General features: G+C 40.6%; 1 protein-coding gene across 2 annotated transcripts in view; it reads right to left on the reverse strand.

Annotated features, from left to right (window-relative positions):
• The window catches only part of USP13 (ubiquitin specific peptidase 13), a 111,143-nt gene that overhangs the window by 50,763 nt on the left and 34,357 nt on the right, over positions 1–26,023 (reverse strand). The window contains exons 4-8 of one of the 2 annotated variants that reach the window (XM_004424691.3): positions 19,918–20,039; positions 14,311–14,453; positions 12,786–12,970; positions 3,943–4,037; positions 2,309–2,496 (exon numbers count right to left, since the gene is read on the reverse strand). In XM_004424691.3, coding sequence (XP_004424748.1) covers positions 2,309–2,496; positions 3,943–4,037; positions 12,786–12,970; positions 14,311–14,453; positions 19,918–20,039 — 733 coding nt within the window. The other variant, XM_087439976.1, reaches the window with a different exon arrangement.

Below are 26,023 nucleotides of genomic sequence, written 5' to 3' on the forward strand. Positions count from 1 at the left end.
GCTAGATAATTTTTAAAATACATATTATACCTTTAGTTTATAATCTAGTGGTTCTCAAAGAAAAAAATGTAGTTTTCCTATCTGACAATCCATCTTAGTTGTCATTCAGTTTGTACAACAATTTATTTAGATTTGATCCTCATCAGAATTATTTTGAAATGTACACTGGGTTCAAGCAGCAGACAGGGTATCAAGGAGTCAGCCCGATGTTCCCGAATTACACTGTGGTTGTGCACAAGTTATTTAATCTTTCTGTGAGTCACTCTTTCTACTTGCAAAATGGAGACACTGCTCCTGGATGTAACTCCACTGAGTTAGTCCCACTGGGGAAAAAGGAGTTTGAAGAGCAAGTATTTCAATCCAGTGATATTTGGTAAAAAAGCAAAAAGACTGAGGATGAGTATGAATAGTAAGTTGCTCATGTTCTAATATATACAGTAAATGTTTAGAAAATAGAATATAAAATATTAAAATAACATAAAATTCTAAAACTCTTGAAACAAGACTCAGGCGAGAGATTCGAATCTTAAATCCAAAACACAATCATGAGGTACATTTTTTTCATTGAAAAAATTCAGAAAGGTAATTGTTCATCAGACTTTGGAGCATAGAAAGAATTTTCAAAAACTATAGACTGTAAAGCACTGAAAATGTTGTTGGGCTTTGTAACAAAAGAACATAAGTTTCTTCCATTCTAGTTTAAAAGAAATAATAATTATACAACACCTATCATAAGGACTTTCCTTCCATATTTTTTTAAAAAAATCTTAGAGCATGAGACACATAAGATGAAGCTACACTGTTTCCCATGTGATAATACAAGTATGAGACATGGGTAAGAATTTATAAAAATAATACAATGCACAATGTGTATCTTTGAAAAGGTTTTCCCATCTCAGAGTTTCAAACCTGTTCTTCCTTCTGTCCAAAAGCCTCTGTCCCCACTCCCCCTGTACATCAGGCAAGGTGTGTGTCCTTTCTTCAATGAGATCCTCTCTGACCACCTCCTTCCCTTTTCCTTCATGGAAATGACCATGTTTATAACCATGCAGTTGTTCTTATGACTATTTATTTAATGTCTGTCTCCCCAAGTGGGGCCAGGCACCTTGTCCCTTTGTTTACCACTGAACCCAGCACACTGCTGAGCAGAGCAGAACCTACTCTTTATTGGCTGCATAAAAAAATGAAAACTAGACATGGAAAATTGGCCATGAATTCCCAAAGCCAGAAAACAGTAAGAGGTAAGTCGTCAACACCAACAGAGGAAAGAAAAAGATATTTGATGTACTTTTTATTAACCACCATTAAAGCCATTAGCATTTCAACTCCACGTGGATAAAAAATCACCCTGTGCTATTCCTAGTGTGCTGTCTGCCCGTCTGTCTGTCTTAGCACATGTGTGTCCTCTTCCATACTCAAACCAAGGTGGAAACCTACCTACCCTGGAAAATACTAGAGACTATTTTCTAAACTTAGGCAGTGGCTGTCCATAAGTGCATCAGCTGCAGCTCCTGGTCTTTGTGGCTTCCTGTCCTAAGCATGACCTAAGGACGAAAACGCCACAGACACAGCCACCCCTCGGTGCAGGAGGAAGAAGGCAGCCTAGTACATGCACAGTGAGGAAGTGCCCTAAACCAGTGCCTCCCAATATTCTGTGGTGAAGGCCAGCTTTTTGGTTTATTTCAACTCATATAGATGATATCTTTAAAAAAATACAATAAAAATAAATTATTAGAAAAATGAAATGCCACTTATAAAACATGGCAATGTCAAATTGCTACAAAAATTTCTAAACGTTCACTCTCAATTTCCATACTTATCTCATTGCAGATCCACAACCAGCAGTCCGAAGACCAACACCAGTCTGTGAACCACATTTTGAGTAGCAAAAAATGAAAAGTCTAAATCCTCTAAGAAATTCCACTCACCAGGAGGGCAACACTGACCAAATGGATCACTGAATCTCTCCTAGCGCCTCTATAGGAAGGGATTTGGCAGGCTTGCTGTGAAGATTAATGATGAATATTTTTTGTCATAGAGGGTGATGGTCTAAAAATGGGAGCCACTGTTAATATGACAAACCCCCATAAGAGGTTTTTCAGCTACAAAGCTCTCCTTATCTCACTTGATTCCCGTGACACTTGACAAGGGTTCTCGCCCAGCTTCAGTGCAAGAAGTGACACCACATAGGATGTGCTGAAATGTCCTGCAGCTGGTGAAGATGGGCTTCCCCATCACCTAGGACGAGAGTGGATGTGGAGGGGATGAAGGGCAGTGTTGGGCGCCCAGGGCTGTGGGGGGGACTTACGCTCTCTGGAATTCGGGGATGCTGAAGACGGCCTGCATGACAGAACTGAGATAGCAGCTGTTGCCCAGGTTCTGGAGACCCGTGTACCCGGGGCCATACATGGGTTTCAGCTTCGTCCCCGTCTCCTGGATCACTTCCCACTCACTGACCCGAGGCTTGATGTCATTGTCCCGGAGCCCGTTCTCTGTCTGGGGCAAAGTTGTTGAAGAAAAACAACTTCAGCTATGACTATCATTCAAAGACCACGTCCCATGAATGATTTCTAACAGCAGTAGATATTTCTGCCTTTTTTTTCCCCCAATTAAACAGAGAAATAAACAACCTCATTAAAAGAGACTGAGATGGTGATGGTTGCACAACATAAATGTACTTAATGCCACAGAACTGTACAAATAAAAATGGTTAAAATGGCAAATTTTATGTTATGTATATCACCACAGTGACAACATGGATGGACCTTGAGGATATAATGCTAAGTGACATGTCAAGGTAGAGAAAGTCAAATACTGTATGATCTCACTCATAGGCAGAAGATAACAACAACAACAGATAAACATACAGATACAGAGATTAGATTGGTGGTCACCAGAGGGGAAGGGAGGAGAGAAGGGGGCAAAAGCGGTGACAGAGCACATGTCACGGGGTGATGGATGGTAATTAGACTTTGGGTGGTGAACATGATGCAGTCTACACAGAAATTGAAATATAATCATGTACACCTGAAATTTATATAATGTTGTAAAACAATGTTATCTCACTTAGGGAAAAAAAAAGCCACAATAAAAAAAGTGCATGACTCTAAAAAAAAAAAAAAAACCCATATTTAAAAGAATTAAAAATAAAAGAGAGAGAGACTGAGAGGAAAGGAGACAGCAGGAGGAAGAAAGACAAATAGGAACCAAAAAAAAGAAGCAAGTAGAGTAATTTCAAAAGAAGACAAAACACAGCAAAGAAAGAGGTGGGAGAAGAAAGGGGAATAAAACCATGGAGCTCGGGAGTGCCTGGAAATAGGAGGAAAGTCTAAAGAAGAGCAGAGAAAGTAGGTTAAAGAGCGACATGAGTGAGAAAGAGGAGAACATGAGGAGAGGGAGACGGCTGGGCTGGGAGGAGAGGGCAAAAACAAAGCAGGCACATTTAACTAGCTCCTCACAGGGACAAATCTTACATAGTCAGGATATCAACTTGAAAACACAATATTAAATGAAGCAAAGCTTTTCCATCAACAATAATACATTGGCTTTCTTTCCACCCCCCAGGAGCTCTGCTTCCCTTCCTGAATTAATTAAAGTGATGTTGGCCACAGATCATTTTAAAGGTCATCTTCCCGTACCTTCTCGCTTTAGTGAACAAAGAGTGATGCATGCAACTCTCCATCCAAGGAGACAGAAATTTTGCAAGTAAACTCCAACTAAAACAAAATGGTACTTGATAAGGTGCCATTTGTATTATAACATAAAAAAAATCTAAGCTGGTAACCAAAAGGAAACTCTAATTAATTAAATTCAAGATGTAAATGCAAACATTAAAACCTAAAACCTACAAAGTGAAGATTCATGTTATAGAAATTAAATATTAAATAAACCCAACAGTTTCCTCCCCACAAGGTGGGAATAGACAAAAGTAGACCTTCTCACCCCATGCATGTGAAGCATATCAATTCCAAAATGTGCTAAGTGCTTAGCCAAATGAGGATCCAAAACAGGTTCCTCTTCTTGAAAAGAATAAACATCTAGAGGGGGAAGAAAAAAGAAGTACTGAGATCCATAATCAAGTCATTCAACAGTCAACATATATTTATCGAGCTCCTATTATGCATCAGGCTTGAGATGCACCAATGAACAAAACCAACAGAAACGTTTTGTGAGTTACATTCAACTGGAAGAAAGACAGACGACAAACAATAAACATAATAAATAGGTATTTTTTGTAAATATACCCATATATCAATTCTTTTGACATTTCAAAAAGAAATAAAAAAAGTTTTCTGAAACAAGAAAATAAAAGAGCAGTGTCTAAAGTTAAAATAAGTTAAAATTAGACAAATGTAAATGCTTAACACTTGATCTTTCTAACCAAAACCACAGCGGCATAACTGAAAGTTCAGGAGGTGGGAAGGGTGAGGGAGGAGAGCGGTGACACTGTCTGCCCATGGCAGGGAGAACCTAGGAGGGAACAGAGGGAACACACAGGCCCTCAGGGGCAGCTGAATGGCTGGACTGGGGTTTTAGGTCCAGGAGAAAGCAAAATGCTGCCTGCGGAGCCCTCTATAGTCTCAGACCTATCAGCTCACCAACGTCCACCTCCACCTGCCCCTCAGCCCTCCTTCCTACCTCAGCGTTCACATCTCACAGAGCTGGTGAGGGAGTGGTGAAGACGTACGTGTAGTGCTTCCCAAACGTGTCCACCTCGTAGCACACACAGAAAATGATGGTGCGTCTGGCACAGCAGGGTAACTCAGGAGGCTCCAGCAGCCCCAGACCCTGCCCCCTGCCCCAGGACTTGAGAGATGGGCATCTTGGCCTCCTTGGTAACCCATTCGTGGCACACTAGCGTTGGGAAGCTGTGTGCTGAGGCGGGCAGCTTCTCTCCTCAGGATCCTAATATGCCTGACAACAGAATGCTTTAGACCAAACCTGGCTTCTCAAAGTGTGGTGTCTAGACTTAAGCAGCAGTAAGCATGTTAGAAATGCAGAACCCAGGCCCCACCCCGGACCTACTGAATGAGGATCTGCATTTTAATGAGATCCCCAGAAGCAATGCTTAGTTTTCAAAGCTATCTGAATTACTGCCTTATCTGTCCTCACACAGCAATGCAATGTGGGAGAGGGAACAGACATCATCAGGCCTATTTTGCAGATGAGGAAAAGAGGCTCAGAAAGGTTCAATCATTTGCCTCAAACCTAATAGGTGGCCTAGAAGCCAGGTATTCTGACTCCCGGCCCAGGCCTTTCTCCTTTACACCCAACTATTGCCATGGATCTCTCAGGAGACTAATAGACTTGGTGAAGCACCATCCTAGGTCCTTAACAGGAACAGAGAGGCAAAACCTACATTTTCTGGGGCTGGCCTGTGGCGTAGTGGTTAAGTTCACGCGCTCCATTTCGGCGGCCCAGAGTTGGCAGGTTCAGATCCCGGGCACGGACCCATGCACCACTTACCAAAGCCATGCTGTGGTGGCATCCCATATAAAGTAGAGGAAGATGGGCACAGATGTTAGCCCAGGGCCAATCTTCCTGAGCAAAAAGAGGAGGATTGGCAACAGATATTAGCTCAGGGCTAATCTTCCTCACCAAAGAAAAAACAAAAACAAAAACACAACCCACAATTTCTTCACTCTTAAATTTGAAAAACAAAACCTATTACAAGGAAAATAGATGTGAAGATATCATTCTCTTTTTTTTTTTAAGATTTGCCCTGAGCTAACATCTGTTGCCAATCTTCCTTTTTTTTTCCCTCCCCAAAGCCCCAGTGCATGGTTGTATATCCTAGTTGTAAGTCCTTCTAGTTCTTCTACATGAGCCGCCACCACAGCATGGCTACTGACAGACGGGGGGTATGGTTCTGTGACCAGGAAACAAACCCAGGCTGCTGAAGCGGTGAGAGCGCTGAACTTTAATCACTAGGCCATCAGGGCTGGCTTAAGGTATCATTCTTTAGGATAGTAAAAGATAGACTTTTCCAAGCAGTTTCCTGCTCTTTGGAACATCAGCAGGAGTTAAAAAAAGAAAAAAGTAATATACAAGAACTACGGTAACCCTCTGACCCAAACCCAGATATGAGGAGACTCACTGCCACTCAAAGGAAGTCAGCCTTTCTATTATATATAGAATAGATTAAACATGGATAGCTTTCTCCTCTACCCTTCTTCCCCTAGGGGCCCATTTTAACTAGTGGACAGCAGCCTTCGTCTACATTCCTTTTAAAATATAATTCAGTGCTCTCAAAAGCAGAAACAAAAGACAAAATCCACAGCCCAGTTAAGAAAAAATTTCTAAAAAGTTTAAACACTAAAAAAAAAAACATCAAAAATCTTTGAACTAATAACTTGAAACAAATATATCAACAATATTTTCAATCTATGACAAGTGACAGAAAAATACCACTCAAATATTGGCTGGAAGGTGAAAAGGACACTTCCTAGGCACTTTAACTTTGGTTATTATTAAATAGTGAGATAGTTTTGGACACTTAAGACTTTAAGCCTCTAATTATCAGAGCTCTATTAGAAAATAATAAAATTGCTAGAACTGCACCATTGGCATTGGCCTCGGATTTTGAAACAAGCGAAAATCATGCAGCACGCTATGGTTCTTAACCCATTAGGCTCTTCCACATTGAGAAATTAACATTTCCTATTTCTAGTCATTAACTGCTCCAAAGGTACAACATGATTCGGTCAGACACAATAGTTATTTCTTATCCCAATGACAACAACAGTTTGGTGAGTAACGCACATGAAATCTAAAAATGAACAGTGATCCTTAAACTTGGCAATCATGATGAATTTATAAATGACCTGTAGTCATAGAAAAAAATTTGAAGTAGACTCAGGGGCTGAAAATACTTCCTTACGCACTTTTCATTGGGAAATTCATTCATCTCCAACCTCAGCTTAGCAAAGTCAAGTCCTAGCTCAGAAACTATTGTAGCATTGCCTGACAATTATCACCCTCCCCCACCCCCAACCTGGCTTAAAACTTGGAGGCAAGAAGCACAGTTAGGAAGTTCACAGAAGGACACACTCAATAATAGCCCAACCAGCATTTCGTGAGTAACTACATTCACTTTAGAAGGAAACCAGTCATTGTTTCATTTCAAGTTAAATGACTAGTTAAACCATAGAGAGTACGGAGAGATCCATACAAGAGAAAAGATAAAAGAAAAGTTTTAGAGCATGAAGAACCCATTGATGAGACAAGCGTGTTAGAAATCAGTAGATGCAATAAGTTCCCAAATTAACTAAAGAAAAAGTTAGAGAATAGAGATGGAGACTAAGACTGAGACCAAGACTGAGAACCTGTAAGGAATTATATGAAAATGGTAATAATTTCATATCTCTGAATGTGAAGATTTATTTTTTGTTTTTTTGATTTTCTCTTTTTTCCAAATTTATTATATTTTGATCGAAAAAAATGTTTTGCAAGTAATTCCTAAAGATTAAAATGATTCTATCGGATGGAATGCCATTAGGTCTAGTGTACCACTGGTCTTCCTTCTTCATCCACATGGATTAACTCACTCACTCATTCATTCATTCACTCATACATTCATTGTACTCGACAAATATTTACTGAACACCAAATGTATACAGATACTGAGGATACGATGTTAAATAAGATAAGCAAGGTCTGCCCTCACATATTTAAATTTTACTATTTCAAATTGTCTTAGAAGAAATGCTGGTTTGGTAGGACCTCAACAGACATCTTCTTGGCTATGGTTTAGTCATGTGACTTTAGGATCTCTTCCTAAGCCCCAGAAAATGGCAGAAGTCCAAATCCTGCCCTCAGATTCCCACATAGGAAAGCAGAGGGGAGAGAGACACAAAGACGTACCTCAACAAGTCTTGTGTTTAGGAAAAGAAATGAAACCAGGAGAGCTGGCTTTGCTGCTCTGTTCTCACAGCTCAAGTGGAGAGAAAAACAGAACTTTTGGTCAAACACCAAGTCATAAGTCAGAGAGGAAAGGATGAGGAAAGGCTCTTCCAGAGTAAGTGCTGGTCCGTCCACCCAAACCACATCTCTCCACCATGAGTTCATATTTGTGTGCCTAACAGACCATCTGCCACACACAGGGAAAGAAGAGAAATGAGAGAATTCTCCAGCAATTACCAGAAAAATAAACAAAAAATGAATGAGGTCAGAGGTATGTACCATCAGCTAGTGAGTATAAATTCCAGGCCAGACAAAACCTAGACTTTAGTCAGGAAAGGAAAACAAGTAAGAGTAAAAAGACGTCAATAAAATTTTTAAAAGGTGAATCTGGGGAGCAAATTTTGTTGGTGTGTCTTCCTCCATATGTTTACTCGACAAGTATTTACTGAACACCTACTTTGTGTGAGGGGCTATGCTGGATATAATAGACTACAACAAACGTGGCACTCAGGCCCTGCTGTCTGAAGTGACCACTATTAAACAAACAGTTACAGGATCTTCTGAAAAGTGCTACGATGGAGTAGCACGAGGTGCTGCAGAGGCACACAGGAGGGGCAGAAGCCAGGTCAAAATTAAAATGAAGTAGTCCGTGCCTTGATTCCAAATCCTGGGCTATGAGAAATTCAAGGGAGCTTATGCCCAAGTCAAGGGTGCACATAACCAAAGAAGAAAGACCACCCTGAGATGCTATTGACCGGGTGCAGGGGCAGGCAATCCACAGCTGTGGGATAGGCAATTTCACAGCTCCACTGGGCATCTCTGGAAGACTCTCCTGCAATCACCGAGGCATTGAGATATCTTCTTAGGTAAACTAGTTTCCATAATGGAAGAATAAAACACCCTCTCCTGCCTCCATCCCTCCTAACTCCCTTCCCACCAAGAACCTCAACCTTGCTTGGCCAAACCAATGTCTCCTCCCACAGAGGAAAGCTTTTCATTTGTTTGTATGGAGATCTGTTTCTTGGTTTGTTTGTTGCTGTTCCCATGGACCCAGAGGGGAATTTGATATGGGGCCAATCTTTACTATGCATGCCAGTACAACGGCCTAGCTTGGGGGACCATCCAAGATGGGGGACCATCTTGGAAGAACTAATTCTAATTTGAGACCTCTAGATGAGTATGAGTTTCTCACTGAACAGGTATATCCTTGTCAGGGAGAAGGAATCCAGGATGATCGGATCACACTACCATTAAATATTTGAGTCCACAACCTGCCTGGATTCCATGTTCACTAAGCAATATTCTAAATATAATTCAGCTTCCCACAGGGAAGGAATGTACTGGTCAAGCTGACATAAACATCCCACTTACAGGCAGTTGTGGTTCTCATTATAAACTGAAAAATAAACACTCTGACTTTGAGACTTTGCCTCTGGTGAGCTGAATTAGCCTCAGTGAGCCTAGCGAGAATAGAAGATGGGACCCTCTACAGTGGTACCTTCACCAGGAGGTGGCCACCTCGCCCCAGACAGAGGGCACCCTGTCCTCCTGAGCCTCAGTGTCCACAAGGCTCATCATCAGATATTTAAGGAAACTTTACACACGTTTCCATTAACTTATCTGTTTAAATAATCAGTGTTACAGCTAGCAATCTATTAAACAGATTTAAAAGAAACTAAAGTAGAATTGATGCATCCCATAAACTAATATGAAATGGTAATTAGACTGAAAATAATCATTTGTGTTAAAACCCACTCTGCATAATATAAAAAGGAATCAAATTCTGATCTTTTTTCAAAAAATGAACATTATTTCAGCTAAATGAATTCAAGAACCCTCATTAGGGGATGTATAGTCAGCACTGCTATTGCCAAGTTTTATGCTTTCTATGACTGAAACAGGAGTATTTATCCAAATACTCTCATTTATTCAAATATGATAAGAAAAACCTTAAAAGTTCTCCCATCTTGGGCCGGCCCCGTGGCTTAGCGGTTAAGTGCGTGCGCTCCGCTACTGGCGGCCCGGGTTCGGATCCCGGGTGCACACCGAGGCACTGCTCCTCCGGCCATGCTGAGGCCGCATCCCACATACAGCAACTAGAAGGATGTGCAACTATGACATACTATGATCTACTGGGGCTTTGGGGGGAAAAAAGGAGGAGGATTGGCAATAGATGTTAGCTCAGAGCCGGTCTTCCTCAGCAAAAAGAGGAGGATTAGTATGGATGTTAGCTCAGGGCTGATCTTCCTCACAAAAAAAAAAAAAAGTTCTTCCTTCTTTATTAAAAAAAAAAAACTTTACGGCAGATAACAGATCAATATTCTTAATAGCGAAAGAGTTCTTAAAAACCAATAAGAAAAACACCTATCCATAACAGGTACGAGAAAATCAGCCAAAGAAATGCACAAAAAGAACTATGAATGACCAAGAATACCATGAAAAATATTCAGCCTCACTAGTCAAGCAAATTAAAACAAGATACCAAATTAGCAAAGGTTTTTAAAAAGTTTTAATACTCAAAGTTGCCAAAGATTTGTTGAAATGGGTATTCTCATACACAGCTGGTGGAAAAGTAAATTACTACAACTGTTTAAAAGAGAAATTGAAAATTTAAAAGGTTCAGGCCTTTGGTTGTAGGAATTTATCCTAAAGAAATCATTAGACAAACACCCAAAGATTTGAATATGTACAAGGATTTTCATCAGACTGGCAAAAAAAAATTGCTAAAAACTCACAGGGGAATAGTGAAATGATTTATGAAACTATCATGAATAATATTTAATAACACAGAAATATAATTAATATTAAATAGAGAAAAATAAAGAATAAAGCTTTATACAGTGTGATACAGTTTTTGTAAAACTGTGTGTGTGGGTCGGGTTGTCTATATAAGAACTGATCAAGCCCTTAAAAAAGAAAAAAGACTGAAAGGAAATACACGAATTGTTAGAAGTAATTTGTCTAGAGGGTGGTATTACTAGTGATTTTTACTTATTTACTTCTCTAAACTTTGCTCTCTGTTTTCTAAATATGTTACATTGAACATCTGCTTCTTGAATAATCAAGGGGCAAATATAAAACTCCTTCCTCAAGTTGAAAGGAAAGAAACTTTAGATGGACTCTAAGTTGCCGTTTGAAAATGTTTCCCACTAGAAAAAAGGCTTCTGGAAAATTAAACATACATAGAGAACAGAACTAACCCATGCCTTTATTATTAGCATATGTTTAAATAGAATCTAATTATTTACATACTTATATACAAGTTGGTTCATTTAACAAAAGTATTTGTACCTATTACGTATAAGAGTTTGTATGGAACCCAAAGATGCGTAAGGTAAGACATAACCTTGCCTTCAAATAATTCTAAGCCATATATACCAATGGTTGTAGTCTTGGACAAGTTGTTCTGAGAGCTGGACTTCTAATAACTGGTCTTATCAAAGCACTACATAAGACAGCATAGAAAGTAGAAATATTCAAATTATTCTCCCCTTGCAATTTTACCCAATAGAATTCCTACAGTGCAAATCCTTCTCTCTGTAGCCCCTAAAAGGAAAAGGATGGGTGCCTGATACGGCAGTCATTCAACACAGCAATGACCTGGAAGCACCCTGCTGTAACCCTGAATCCAACTGCATGTCTTGAATTTCCTCTTCAGATCCTGGAAGTCTTAGGATTTGACCTGGCTTGTGTAGAGGTTTATTTACTTGGGGGGAAACGTTTGACACCAGCACCTGGGACTCTTGGAGCTACTTTTCTCAAATGAGGTAAAATAAGTCCACTAACTTTGGAAGCAGGAAAATTATCCAAAATGTGAATCAAAAGAATCTTGACATGACCTAACTGCCTGCCCTCAATCATAAAACAAATGAGAAACTAAACCCGTTCAATGGAAAAAGCATGGTTGACAAGAAGTGTATCATATTTAGTGAAAACATGCTAGCCAACTAACTCTGAGGTAGGCTAACTCAGGCACAGAAAGACAACAGAGAAGAGAAAAGACAAATGTCTTTATATTTCTTCTCAAAGACAACGTTCTTGCACTAAAGTAAAGAAGAAATAGAGACTAAAGCCTGGGAAGATGGAGAAGATGGATCTAGGTATTGGTCCAGATCCACGCTTGATAAATGTTTTCAATGATGCTTTAGATGATGGGTTCTTATGGCCACTGCTCAATATTTAAGCCTCTCATTATTAACCCTGATATGATTTCCCTTTTCCCTCACAAAATGGTAGAAGGAATTAACTGCACAAACATGGCCAAAAGCTTACATTTTAGAGCATACAGTGTGAGAGCATAAAGAAAAAAAAAACAATTCTGAAGGTGACAGTACAAATAGGAACAATTCTAATCCCTGGCTGCACATGAACACCCTAGCTGCCAGTTGACATCAGGGACTCTGAACACACGGTGTCCTTTAAAGCCCATCTTCTCCATAATGAATCCATTTGTTCCTAAAATGATACTAATCCCCATAATTAATTCTAGGGTTTCTCTCTGCTATTCTAACGGTGGATTCAATTATACACATTCACTTCACAAGTCCTGGTTCCTGCTTCTGTCCTCTCAGCCAAGAGATATACAGAAAGATACTAACACTAGCAGCTAACTTTGATTAAGACCTCATTGTGTGCACTAGGCTAAAAGCTTATGCACCTTAACAAACCTCTGAGAGAGGTACCATGATTGTCCTCAAGATGAGGAACCTGAAGCTTAGAAGGATTTGAAAACTTGCCCAAGACCTCAAGGCTAATACAAAGCAGAACCAGCATTCATCCTGGGCTGAGTCTAGAGCCTACGCCCTCCAGCCCTAGGGATTGAGGCATTGGTTAAATCTAAGAAGGAGCCACTGCAAGTTCCCAGTCGCTAAAGGCACACTCACCTGCCCCGTCGGGAGTGATGGTTCCCAGCTTCACAGCTAGAGGGTAGCCCATGTCTCTGTAATGCTCCAGCGCATGCCCGTTGCCCCCAGAGCTGTCAAAGAACCACTTCCCACACAGCACAGAGCCATCCGTCAGGTTCAACCAGAGGTTTTCCCGCAGGTCACACCTGGCACACTTCCAACCACTGGAAAGTCGTTGAAGAGCACAAGGGGTAATTAGAAAATTAACATCCAGGGAAACAGAGCCTCAAGCTGGGGGTCACAGAAAATGGTCAATGGAATAAGAGAGAACCCTTCCAGAGCAGCAACACCACTCAGTACCCCGTCCACCTCCCAGATGGGGACCAGCAACTCCCAGCTCCTCTGCAATAACCCTTTTACTTTGGAAAACTGGCACAGAACATGAGGATAGGAGGGGAGGTCACTTCCTTAAAATTCCTAAGTGAGGGACAGTGGAGCTTGAATAAGTTTAAACCATTAAGGATCCCACGTGTATAAACATCTAAAGTTTTACAGCATTAACCACACCTAGTAAAACTAGTTTAAACAAAACCCTAAAACACTGCAAATCTAAATTAAGTAGAAAGGAAATCACTTAGCTGAAAGTTAAATGTCAAGCATGTGCCAGGTGCTTTACAGAAGTTTTATCATTTAATTCTAATAAACACCCTTCAGCATCAGTATTACATTCCCATTGTCAAAGGGAGAAACTGAGGCCCAGAACTACCGTGCCTTCCTTAGGCCCACACAGAATGGGAATTCACTGTAGTCAGGGTTCAACCAGACTGGACACATTCCTAATCCATCTGCTCTTTCCCTCTAGCACCTGCCCTCTATAAACAAATCAGCACCTAAGAGGAGGAGGTGCTAATGTAGCTCAAAGGTCATTCCAGCCAAAGATGTGACAACCAAAGACCATGCAGGTTGGGTTCCCCTAGAAGCAGACTCTGAGACAAAGATTTGAATACAAATGGCTTGTTTGGGAGGTGATCTCAGGAAGCACCATAGGGAAGTGAGAGGGGAAGGGGCAAGAAGCCAGTAGAGGGTACATCAATGAGCAGATGACCACCACGGACAACTGGGGCTCCGTCCAGCTGGGGAACTCCAGGAGACAGTTATCCCACATGAGGGTAGGGATCTAGGGTATTTATCCAGCCACTCCACAGTCACTGGCTGAGGGCTGTTTCAGGAGGACAGGAGGGAGTATGAACTCTGTGGCATTTCTGACTGTCCCATGCACCAGCCTACCTGGCTCTGCCAGCCAGAGAAAGCTCTCAAGCAAAGAGCTGCGGGTGCTTGCAACAGGAAGCCTTAGGATGGGGACAGGCTCAGACGCATGGGCTGGCCGTGTTCAGCATCTACTACAAAGGCACAGATAATTTTAGAGAGAACTTTGAGCTTATTTTTAATAAAAGGCATCTGATAAGAAAATATATAACTGCTAATTCAGAGAAGAGGTAGAAAAGTAAATATTCCTTTGGCCAGTTTAAGGGGGTAAAGTTCCATTTTGCCATCTGACTCCCACCTTGGAGGAATCCTGACTCCATTGTCCAACTGGGCGAGGTTATTGGCATATTTGGAGACTGGCAATTCATTTTCCCATGTGTCTGGGTCCTGCTTTCTGTATGGAGATTTTGAGCTGAGAACTGCATCACAAGCAATTGTTACCTGTAAGACAAACCCAGATGTAATATATAAAAACAGTTTGAGAGAATAGCAACTTCTAGAAAATGAATTTAAAAGTTTATTAATAAATATGGCTTAATCTAAGAAAATTCAAACAGCACAGTTACCACCAGAGCAAGATCCCAGTTTCCTGACTCCAGCACTTTCTCCCTGGATCTGCCTAGGTTTTGTCCCTTGCCTGGAGTGTGCAGTATTGACAATGACACAAGATAGCCAGGAACCAAATCCAGTTTGTAAGCCAAGCATAGTAGTCAGACTTCACCATTCCTACCTCTGAGCAGAGTGAAAAGTTTAAGACGGACAATTTGCAAGTATGAAATTAGGCACAGGAATGTCTAGGATTTACCCGAGTGGCGTGTTTTCATCCTAACAAATTTACATCCAGATAGCCAATATCCTGAACTCATCACATAATGGCATGTGGTCAAGGGCACTTGAATGGAATGCAAGCAGCATGGCTCCGTTTCTTAATCTGGTACAGATGTGACCCTGAACAGGGACATGCCCAGGTGTCTCTGTGCCAGATCAGTCCACATCATGAGCAAATCTGTGATGTCCGGCTTGGCGCCAACTGCCACAGGGGAGGGGGAGGGCAGATCCTCTGCTTTCTCCCAAACCCAATTGATCCTGGACATATGCCTAGCACCACATTATAAGCTATTTCTAGCTGTCTTTGAAAACTTATACCTGGTAGGAATGTAAAATGGTGCAGCCACTTTGGAAAACAGTTTGGCAGTTCCTCAAATGGTTAAACAGTTACCATATGACCCAGCAATTCCACGCCTATGTAGATCCCCAAGATAAACGAAAATATGTGTCCACACAAAAACTTATACACAAATATTCATAGAAGCATTATTTATAATAGCCAAAAGTGGAACCAAGCCAAATGCCCATTAATGACAAATGGATAAATAAAATGCAGTATGTCCATACAATGGAATGTTATTCAGCAATAAAAAGGAATGAAGTACTGATATATGCTACAACATGGATTAATCTTGAAAATATATGCTAAGTGAAAAAAAACCAGCCCCAAAGACCATGTATTGTAAGATTCCATTTACACGAAATGTCCCAAATAGGCAAATCTATAACGACACAAAGTAGATTAGTGATTGCCAGAGGCTGGGGGGATGAGAAGTTGGAAGGTGATGGTTGTGGGGTAATAAAAATATTCTAGAACGAGATAGTGGTGATGGATGCCCAACTCTGACTAAAATAAAAGCCACTGAATTGTGAAAAAATAAATTTTAAATGAAAACTTGTATTCTACATCACTAACATCCTGCAAAATTAGCTGAGCTTCATACAGAATATTTTCCCCTGAGTAGCACTGACAACTGACCCTAGAACTGATTAAGAGACAACGGAGGAAGTTCCCTCAGCAGCTGCCATCCCACCCCGACCCAGCCCATGAGCAATTCCTATCAGTCCTACCTATTGGGAACCTACCTATTGGGAACCTACCTCTTCTCTATTTCCACCACACCATCCTACTCCTGGCCACCGTCAAGCTCACCCAGATGGCCACATAGCAGCCTCCTTACAGTCTTCTTTCTCTCACTCTTCCCTCTCTTCTCTGCCCAGCAGCCAGAGTGATGTGCTGGGAATATTAGATCCTATCCTTCTCCAGCTTAAAACTCTCCAAGGTTATATTGAACACTACCAACTGACGACACTGGGCTAGGCACGGTCAGAAATAATGAAGAGGTCCCTGCCGTCAAGAGGCTTATCGTCCATTATAGACCAGGCATTCATAAATATATTTTAAAACCTTTTAAAAGAGATACTCCCATTCATCTCTCACCACAAACACTGTTATATAATTAGCCTTTCCTTTCAATTATCAAAATTCACCTCTTACCCCTTCCAGGAATGTCCCCAGAGAATAGGGCTGAGTTCACCACAAGCCCCCTCCTGATTTTAAGGGTTTTTTTTAATGCCACCTTAGCACTTCTGGCTATGCATCCTAATCTTTTCAGTCCAGCCTGTTATTATAACCTCCTTTTCGTTTCACTGACTACCTTCCTTCCCAGTCCTCCTCAGAATTTTCTCTACCCCTACTAGATCTTTTTCAAGTGTTCTGGCTTGCAATGCACAATGATTCTGACCAAGCTTTGGATATAATATTCTCTCTTTTCTTTGAATATCCTTCCTCATGACACTCAATAAAATTTCCTTAAACTTCTGGGCCCCTTCTATGAAACACTGATCTAGTGTTTTCAGAATATTATCTAAAAATCACTTAGAGGCTCTTTTCATAAATCATAGCTGATGGTCAGGATCCATCACCCTACAATTATACCGTGAATAATCTTTCCCTGGAGTGAAGCAAGAGACCCTGGTACTCGTCCTGGCTCCATCCCAAGTCTCCATAGGCCTCAGGTTCAGTGGTGTCCTGGAACTCCTCACAGGGTCAATCGTTCAATTTTAAGAAATTGTACAAGATGGTCATTAAACACAGCCATTACTAAAAGTTAAATTATATAAAATTACAATTAAATAAAATACATTTTTAAAAAAGTAATAAATATTCAAAACTCCTCACTTCCTAATTATTTTACTATATCTTATATTATGCGTGTGCTGTTGAGGTTATTTACGTCTACATTATGTGAACAGTAGAAATTCTATACAGCAGTGTGCCACAGCGTCTCTCTTCCCAACACTGCACTCAGTGACATCATGTTGTTAGCCTGAGATCGACCATGGTGGCAGTATTTACATCACAGAAATCAGCAAACACTACAAAGCAGGGCTTTTCCCCCAGGGAGCTGGTTGCTAACTAGTTACAAGCACACTACTGCTTGAGTTCCTCGTGTCTAAAATGAGGCACTGAATTCCAGATTCTAAGATCCCCCTGGGCCCCTGATGCAATGTGAACCCTGCATCACAAAGAGATGGTTTAACTTTCTGGTAGAGTCTATAAAGTAACTATCTGAAACAATTTTTTCTGTGCTGAGACTCTCGAGGGATGAAGAAAGAGTCACCAGGTTGGGTGATTTTGAGCTCAGTAATTTTTGTTATTTAAAAGCTTGAAAAGAGAATTATCAATCACCAAAAACGAAGCAAAAGGATGAAAAGAAAATATAGTAACTAGCATCTGTTACATAGATAAATCCTATCGGTTACCATCAGATAAATCCAGGCTTTTCCTTCAATCTACCCACCCCACCTTCCAAATAATTCTCCCTCTCTCTCTCTCTTTTTAATTCTTAAAGTATTTCTTAATTCTAAAAAACTCTGCATTAAAAATTATAATATATATTGCCGGATTCAGATTTCTATGACGCTTTACTTTTAAATAAAAGTATACACACTTCGAATTATGTTCTAGATGTAGAAATAAAAGTATTTAAAGTCTCTTTTATTAACTTTTTTCACAAAAAGACTTTTTCTTCATAAGTGAATGAAAGGAAAATCATTTCTCATGACATTTATTCACAATGTGCGTCTACTTCTTTTCTGACAGCAGACGTAAGAGTTACATTAAACAGCAGTAAGAACTCTCAGTATTAGACAGATACAAGATTTACTATATAATTTCAGGTAATGGGACAAGATAAGGCCATTTTGTCCACTCATATTTTATCCTTGGTAACAGCCACAGGAGTCAACAGAGGGAATCGGAGAAAGCAGAGGTAATTTAATTCTGTATGCACTGCTGAACGCTGTGCACTTAGTACTAAAAAGGATATGTTACATCTAATAATTAGAGGAAAGACTACAATAGATAAATACACAAAATTTTCATTTCTTTTTTAATTTTTATTTTGTTTATTTATTGTTCCCCCAAAGCCCCAGTAGACAGTTGTAGGTCATAGCTGCACATCCTCCTAGTTGCTGTATGTGGGACTCGGCCTCAGCATGGCCAGAGAAGCAGTGTGTCGGTGCACGCCCGGGATCTGAACCCCGGCCGCCAGTAGCGGAGCGCGCACACCTAACCGCTAAGCCACGGGGCCGGCCCAAAATTTTCATTTCTGTGGTCTCATATTTAGGTATAAAGTAGGTCAGGGGCAAAAGAGGATGAATGTTGGAAAGCTGGTCCCTGATGACATGGGAACCCCAGCACAAGCATCCCCTCTTGGCAGGGGCAAGTGAGCAGGTGGCTGTAGACACAGTCACAGAAAGTCCTGAAGACTCTGGGACCTAAAGACCTAGCTTTGGTTCTGGCAGAGTCTGAGGAGGGAAAAATGAACTGGCATGTCTAAACTCCATGGACCCTGAGCCCCTGCTATCTGTGGCCAGGCTCTGAGAAGTCAGGGTGTGCACAGAGTGGAAAAGAGGAAGAGAACAAAGAAAAGAAGGGTGGAATGGAGGAGACAATTCAGGAAACGAGGAAAGACAGGAAAAATGGTTAGAGTCCCTGCAGCAACTCTGTGCCCACTTCCCGGATTTGAGCATCAAATTTAAACAGAAACTGGCTTCCTCACACCGATATCAGCACCCCAGCTTTAAGTTGTTCAGGAAAATGAAAGTCACTCCACAAAAAAATAAAGGAAGGGAAGAGGAAAAAACTCATCACTAAATCTAAATTCTAAAACCTAGAAAGTAGTCTTAGTCCTCATGAGGAACAAACCTGAAAAGTACGTCCACATTACCACAGAGCTGCTGCAGCCCTGTGACGTGAAAATATATGGTTATTTTTATAATCCTGTTGCTGTTGTTTCAGCAGTGAAACTCTTTTATTTTTCCCCAAACAAAATCTTACATGGAAGGCTAATGTGTAGAAGAGATAAAAGTATAGCCATTCCTCTGATCAGAAGACAGCTGGGCTGGCCCGTGGCTTAGCGGGTAAGTGTGCGCGCTCTGCTACTGGCGGCCGGGGTTTGGATCCCGGGCGTGCACCGACGCACCACTTCTCCAGCCATGCTGGGGCCACGTCCCACATACAGCAACTAGAAGGATGTGCAACTATGACATACAACTATCTACTGGGGCTTTGGGGGGAAAAAAAAAAGGAAGAGGATTGGCAATAGATGTTAGCTCAGGGCTGGTCTTCCTCGGCAAAAAGAGGAGGATTGGCATGGATGTTAGCTCAGGGCTAATCTTCCTCACAAAAAAAAAAAAAAAGACGACAGCCCCTCTCCAGCGGTCCCTACACATCGCAGGGGCACAGTTTGGAAATCTAAGCAACAGACTGTGAGTCAGAGGCAGGAAGAAGCCAGCCCACCTGGAGGAGGCCAGCCAATGAGCAATGAGCCCAAACAGCACTGGACGTGAGGCAGCGGAGGGGATTGAGCCCAACGCTACTGAAATGCAACCTTGCCAGGCCCTTTTCACAGAGAAGCGATGCCCTCGTGTTCATGCTCATTCTTCTCTTCTTCTCTCATTCGACCTGCCTTCCCCACCCCCCCAGTGCATACACACCGCACACGCACATGCACACACACCTGACACAGAGTCACGCGCATCTAGCTAGTAGCCGTGCACACTCACTGACCAGGGCTGGTAACTCCTCAATATTTGGTAGTGCTATTTCATAGTGGTCTGGGAAAATAACAAGTTTGGCTTCATCTTCATATTCATAATCGTCGCTATTTAAATCGTCATCAGTATCTAGATCTGAGGAGAAAACAGAAACAAAGAACAAGAAGTGAAGAAAGAACATTCCACACTAAGGCAGCACTCACTGGGAAAGCCAGAAATCCACAGGGATGACAAACCAAGGTGCGATATTTACAATTCCTCTGACACGACCATCCATCTGCCCCAAACCAGGAATAAAAGGCCTTTGCATCTTTCCTGTTATACATACTTATCTATAAGGCCCAGTATGTATAAAGAAGCCTGAGTCATATCATAAAGAAGACTGGCACAGATGTTAGCTCAGGGCCAATATTCCTCACCAAAAAAAAAAAAAAATAGACAAATGTGCTAGATATTCAATTCTTAAAGACGTTTAAAGGAATAGATTTTCATTACGATTTGTCAGGCACCTAGCTCCTGATTTCACAAGAATGGGTTGGAATGTTTTTCACAACACCGTAATATGGAAGAAAGTACATGGGTTAGAGAGTAGATAAACCTAGGTTCAATTCTGGATCCAAAATTTAATGTGACTTTGGGTGTCACAAACTCTCTAAGCCTTAGTTTCCTCATTTATAGAATGGAGAAATTAACACTTATCTCTCACAGTTTATATGGGGAATAAATAAGAAACTGTACACAAGAGACCTGGCTCATAATAGGTAGTCAATAAATGGTAGTTATTATTTAAAAATAAAATCTCAATTTCCCTCTCTCTCTCCCCTTCTTGCTCCCCCTCCCCCACTAAGAGTTGCTGAGATATTGAAGAGTAAACCAGACGGGAAAACCCCACAATATAAGCAGTCCTGTTGTCCTCAGGCTGTGCAGAACTTTCAGTAAGAAAGACGAGCTCCTCTAGCCTATTACCTATCAAGTCATCATCTCTTTGCATGGCTAATCTCTGGTAAAGGTTAGGTGAAGGCTCAAAGAAATGTCTTGTCACAATATTTACATGGACATGTCAGCCTCAAGTTCACACGGATGACAGCATCCCAGATCATGTTTGTATATTTAGATGTTTGGAACTATGGTGACAAAGAGCTATTGAGCCATATTCCACTCACACACACACAAACCACACACAAACAGGTACACAAACATGGGCTCTGTAGATAGGAGAAAGTTATTTTACTAGACAAAGCAGCCAGCTGAGAACCCAAGGATCTAAATTCTGTTATTACCTTGTTGTTTGCCTCCAACCAAAAACCTAGTGTCTTTTTATGTACAGCTCTGCTCTTGAATTCTCAAAGGGAGGGCAGTTTTAAGTAGAAAATGAGATACAGCTAAAATGCAGTCTACATATTTTAATAAAATATTCTAAATAATAAGAATCAGAAATGTCAAAATAAACATTGTTAGATAGCCACAAGAGGTTATTTTGACAAAAAGCAATGTTAAAGAGGATTCTGAGTTTAAGAAGTAACTAAAGGCATTTATTTAAAAGAAATGATTCAAAGACAGACATTCTATATGTTATAAAAATTTGAATGCCCCAATATCCATAATAAAAAAATTAGACCCTAAAGTTTCGATGAGAATGGGGTTCAATCCAATAGAATATTAAATAAATGATATTTATTTAAACTATGTAGAAATATGGAAATGTTTCTGCTATGTTAATGCTAAAAATACAAAATTCATCCTCATTGTAATGACAACTGTGTAGAAGTTATGCTCGTAGTCAAGAATTGGAAGGAAATCTGAACAAATGAAAATAGTGAGTGGGTGAACTTTTCTCTATTCTTAAATTTTTCTTTATTATATTGTATATAACAATTTTAAGTAACTAAAGTACAGATCTTTTGTTTTCACGTTAAGATGTGGCTCACACAACATATTATCTAAGCGTCTCTATTCCACAGAAAACATACTCACTTAATCTAATTCAAATCTTACCTGGCCAAAAACAATGATAAATTAAGTCCAAAAAAATCCCACTCTGACATTGACTTGCTATATAACCTGGGCAAGTTCTTTCCAACTTCATTTTCCTCATGAGTAAGCTGCAGATAATATCAACTACCCCACAAGATTGTTGAGAAGATAGAACAAGATAAGGTGTCAAGGCAGCTCGTATAGGATCTGGTAGGTATTAGGGGCTCCACAGATAGTAGCCCCCATCACCATCACCATCAGCATCACTTTCTCTACACTCCTACAACTAACATGATCAAAAGAGCCCTCCTTCCCTTTGGCTGCCCCAGCTTCAAAGCAATCCTGAAATAAGTTTCCAGAAGACCGTGATATCATGTGAGGATCTTCTATGTGATCCACGTGCGGAGAAGATACAAACTTCAAATGCTTCTAGACTGTAAGCTGTAAGAGCAGAAAACGGACCTTATTTACCTTCCATACCCCTAGCCCCTGCACAGTGCCCAGCACACACCACACACTCAGGCAATGTCTGTGAAAGGAGACTCTGGGAAGTTAGAAACCCCAACGTGTTAAGGACAACAGCAAAGCAAGAGCATCAAAAAACTTGTTGTGGTTTTGGGGCTTCTTTAATTGGTAACCGATCTGTGTTTTAAAAGAAGCAAGACGGCTATTGTGCAAAAAAGCAGAACTTTCTTGGGCTTCTTTACATTTTGTTTATAATTTACTTTTATTTTTAATTCAGTGGGATGGAAGGAGACCATGATCTTTCCCAAACATCTTAATGCAAATTTGGGAAAAGTTGGTAGAAGTAACCTACACTCTGATTTTAAGGGACAAATGTAAGATTTCTCCTGAATATATTTAAGACCCCACAATCCTAAATATAAATCTACAATTTCCAAATTTCTCTAATTAGAGTCTCACCATCCCAAAAATATGTAGCTGAGGAACCAACAGAGTGACCCCACCCTAGGGACCCGTAGGACTAGGACCCCCAACTTCTCCCAGCAGCTACCTTCCACTGTGGCTATTAACTGGCAATACCTGGATGGGGTGCTCTTTTCCTAAGTTAAAAAAAAAAAAGATTAAAAAAAAATACCTCTTCCCCAACTCTACTTCAATGATCCTCTCAGATCCCTGGGAGAAGACCCATTTCCCTGCCTAAGCTACAAAGCATTACAGAGGAGGAATGGATCCCTAAATCAAACCAGGGCTCTGATGCTCAGCCCCGCCCTCTCGCAGCCTGTCCATACTGACTTTAACTTGTGTGCTGGAGGTGAGCAGTCCAGCTGTTCCACTGCTGTGCAATCTGACCAACCATTTGCTCTCAAAAGAAGGTACAGAGGAAAAAAGCCCTTTGAGGGTAAACCCTGGTGTATGACATACATCAGAAGGAAATGGCAAAATGGAGTTGAATAGAACCTTCTGATCATTTTGGCTAAAGCCAAAAGAGTGGAATTTAAGCCCTCTGAGCTTAAGAAATAGCTCTTTGACGTCCCAATCTTCAGACACAGAAGAACTTGACTCATTTACTCCTATCTGTGAAAGTTGGGATGGGGTAGGGGAGACTTAATAAAAATGCAAATATTTAACACTGTTTTTAAGACATACCAAAGATATGATTTTTTTAATTAAATGCATTAGCAGTTATTTACACATCTATACACATTTGGAGCTTTAATGTAAAAAATATATAAGAGATTAGACCAGAATCACTTCGCGAGTCCTGGGGTATTTCTTTGAAGGTCCTGGACTCCCTCACGTCCCCTTTTCTCTCCTTCTATCTCATAAAACAGTTTAAGTTTTATATCAGCTTATTCCCAAAATTTACAATCTTTCACATTGCTGTAAGTTATCCTTCTAAAAGACAACCTAATAGTGTCCCTTTCTAGCTTCAAAACATTAATGCAGAGCTACCCACACTTTCTCAGTTCACAGCACCTGTCAGCATCCCAGAGATTTTTGCACAGCAGCCCTAAGCCAAACAAAATGCCTAATAGTTCTGTTTATTTAGTAGGTAGATCCAAACAACTTATTACGTATTTATGTTCTAACAACTCAGTAACCATTTGAAAAAAATAATACACATAAATTGAAATAAAAAGTATTTTATTTCATTCTTAAATAACCACAATTCCTTACTAACAGGATGTGTGTACTTGTTGGGCACAACACAACTTCTCTTTGAATCAGACTGAACTCTGCCTCCCTTGTTTCCTGTTCCACATTTATTTTCACATGGTACTTGCCTTTAACCATAGAAACCACCAAAAAACCAGCTTCACAAAGAGATGAAGTCATTGAAAGGAATACAGGATACTGCAACAGTGAAACTACATTAAGCTAATAGCTCATGCAATGTTTGAGCATCACTGTGCTCCCCTGAAGAGTTAAAACATCCCATGCTGCACCTGTGAGTTCACTGCAGCACCCCAGGGTGCCTCAGAGCACAGTTTGGGAACCTAAGTGTTAATGGCTCCCCACTGTCTACAGAAAAAAAGTCTAAAAGCAGGGTATATGTATAGACTATGGCTGGAAGAATATACAAGATATATAAGGATGTACAAACAGAAAATACTATTTGTCTCTGGGGAGAGTAACCAAGTGGCTGGGAGACAGGGAAGGGAGAGGGAGAATGTATTTTTCATTATAGAGCCTCTCATAATTTTTCAATTTTAAGTTTTGTCCATGTGTTATGTCTTCAAAAAACCTTTTTTAAATCCTAAATACAAAAAGAAGTATAAAATTCAAATATTCAAAAATTATCAATAATTGTCATTGTTGATAAAAAAAAAATTACCAGCAAAACTAGAACTGAGGGAAGGATCCTTAACTGTGATTTCACTTGAATGAACATCAAAGTAATCAAGAGGAAAAGTGACTTGACTGCTGAGGGGCAGGATGGTGCTCAGGAGACTTGGGTAAGCCATTGAGCACCAGCTAATGGGCTCAGTTTCCCTAATAAAATCAATATTAAAGGTCATAACTGAATGATTCAATGGTTTCAGTGTCACCATTGAGCCAATGGAAAAGGAATTATTCACAAAGTCATCAAGTGAATGGGGACAAAAAGCCTCTATCCAGGAGAAAGTGTTAGTCATCTACACGCGTTTTTATGAAGCTTATGAAGGGGGCATCATAACTACATTTCAACAGCAATGAAAAAGTACTTTCTAGTTGAAGAAACAAGAGAGACTGCGAGAGACTTCTGAGTTCTCTTCCTCTCCATGAAGAGACCACCCCAATGTCCCCTTTAGGGAAGCGGTCTGTGGCAGAGGCTACTAGCTGCCTCCCGGTATCCAGTCTCCCATTCTTCCTTACTAATAGACATTATTCAGTGAAGCCAGTTAATAGAATCTACTTTTCAGTCTCCTGAGCAGCACATGGTGTGGCCTTGTGACCAAGTTCTGACCAGAGAGGTATAAACTGAAGTGTTGCATGAGGATCTGTGAGAAGGCTAACAAAAGGAAACTGACTCCACTGGGAAATTAGATTTTTTGTCCTTCTCCCTTTGTCTTTATTGCTTTCCAGAATGGGGATGTGATGACTGGAGTTCCAGCAGCCATCTTAGACCATGAAGTAACCATGAGGTTGGAAATCTCAGGCCAGGATGCAGGGTGAAGCAGAATATGGGAAGAGTCTAGATCCTGATGGAACATGAGGCGATCACACCAGCCTGGACTTGCTACTTCCCAACATCCTCTACATGAGACAGAAAAACATCTATCTTGTTTAAAATCACCAATATTTTAAGTTTTCTGTTACACAAGGCAGATGTAATCCTAATACAGTCTTTCACTGAAATTAATTTACAGGCCACATCAACTTGAACACAGAGCTGTGATCAGAGTGACAAGAGAAAAGTGCCTGACACTGGGCGATATGAAGCATCAGTTGAGTGGGCTGTAAATCAGGGCTTGTAAAACCAAATTCTTCATGGGATGAAGTAGCTAACCTAAATTTGTGACACATCTGGTTATAAAACAATAGGGAGAAATGGGGCCTGGGGGAAGCCCCAGAGAGCTAATGGCATTCAAATTTAAATTTTCAAAAGACGGGTACAGTCCAAACAGAACATTTTTGCTGGGCTGTGAGTTTTAGGCACATCCTGTGGTTTTTAAGATAAGGAATGCTGAGTGAACACA

Source organism: Ceratotherium simum, chromosome 15, assembly GCF_057802395.1.
Source record: "Ceratotherium simum simum isolate JZ-2026a chromosome 15, ASM5780239v1, whole genome shotgun sequence".
Taxonomy (NCBI): Eukaryota; Metazoa; Chordata; class Mammalia; order Perissodactyla; family Rhinocerotidae; genus Ceratotherium; species Ceratotherium simum.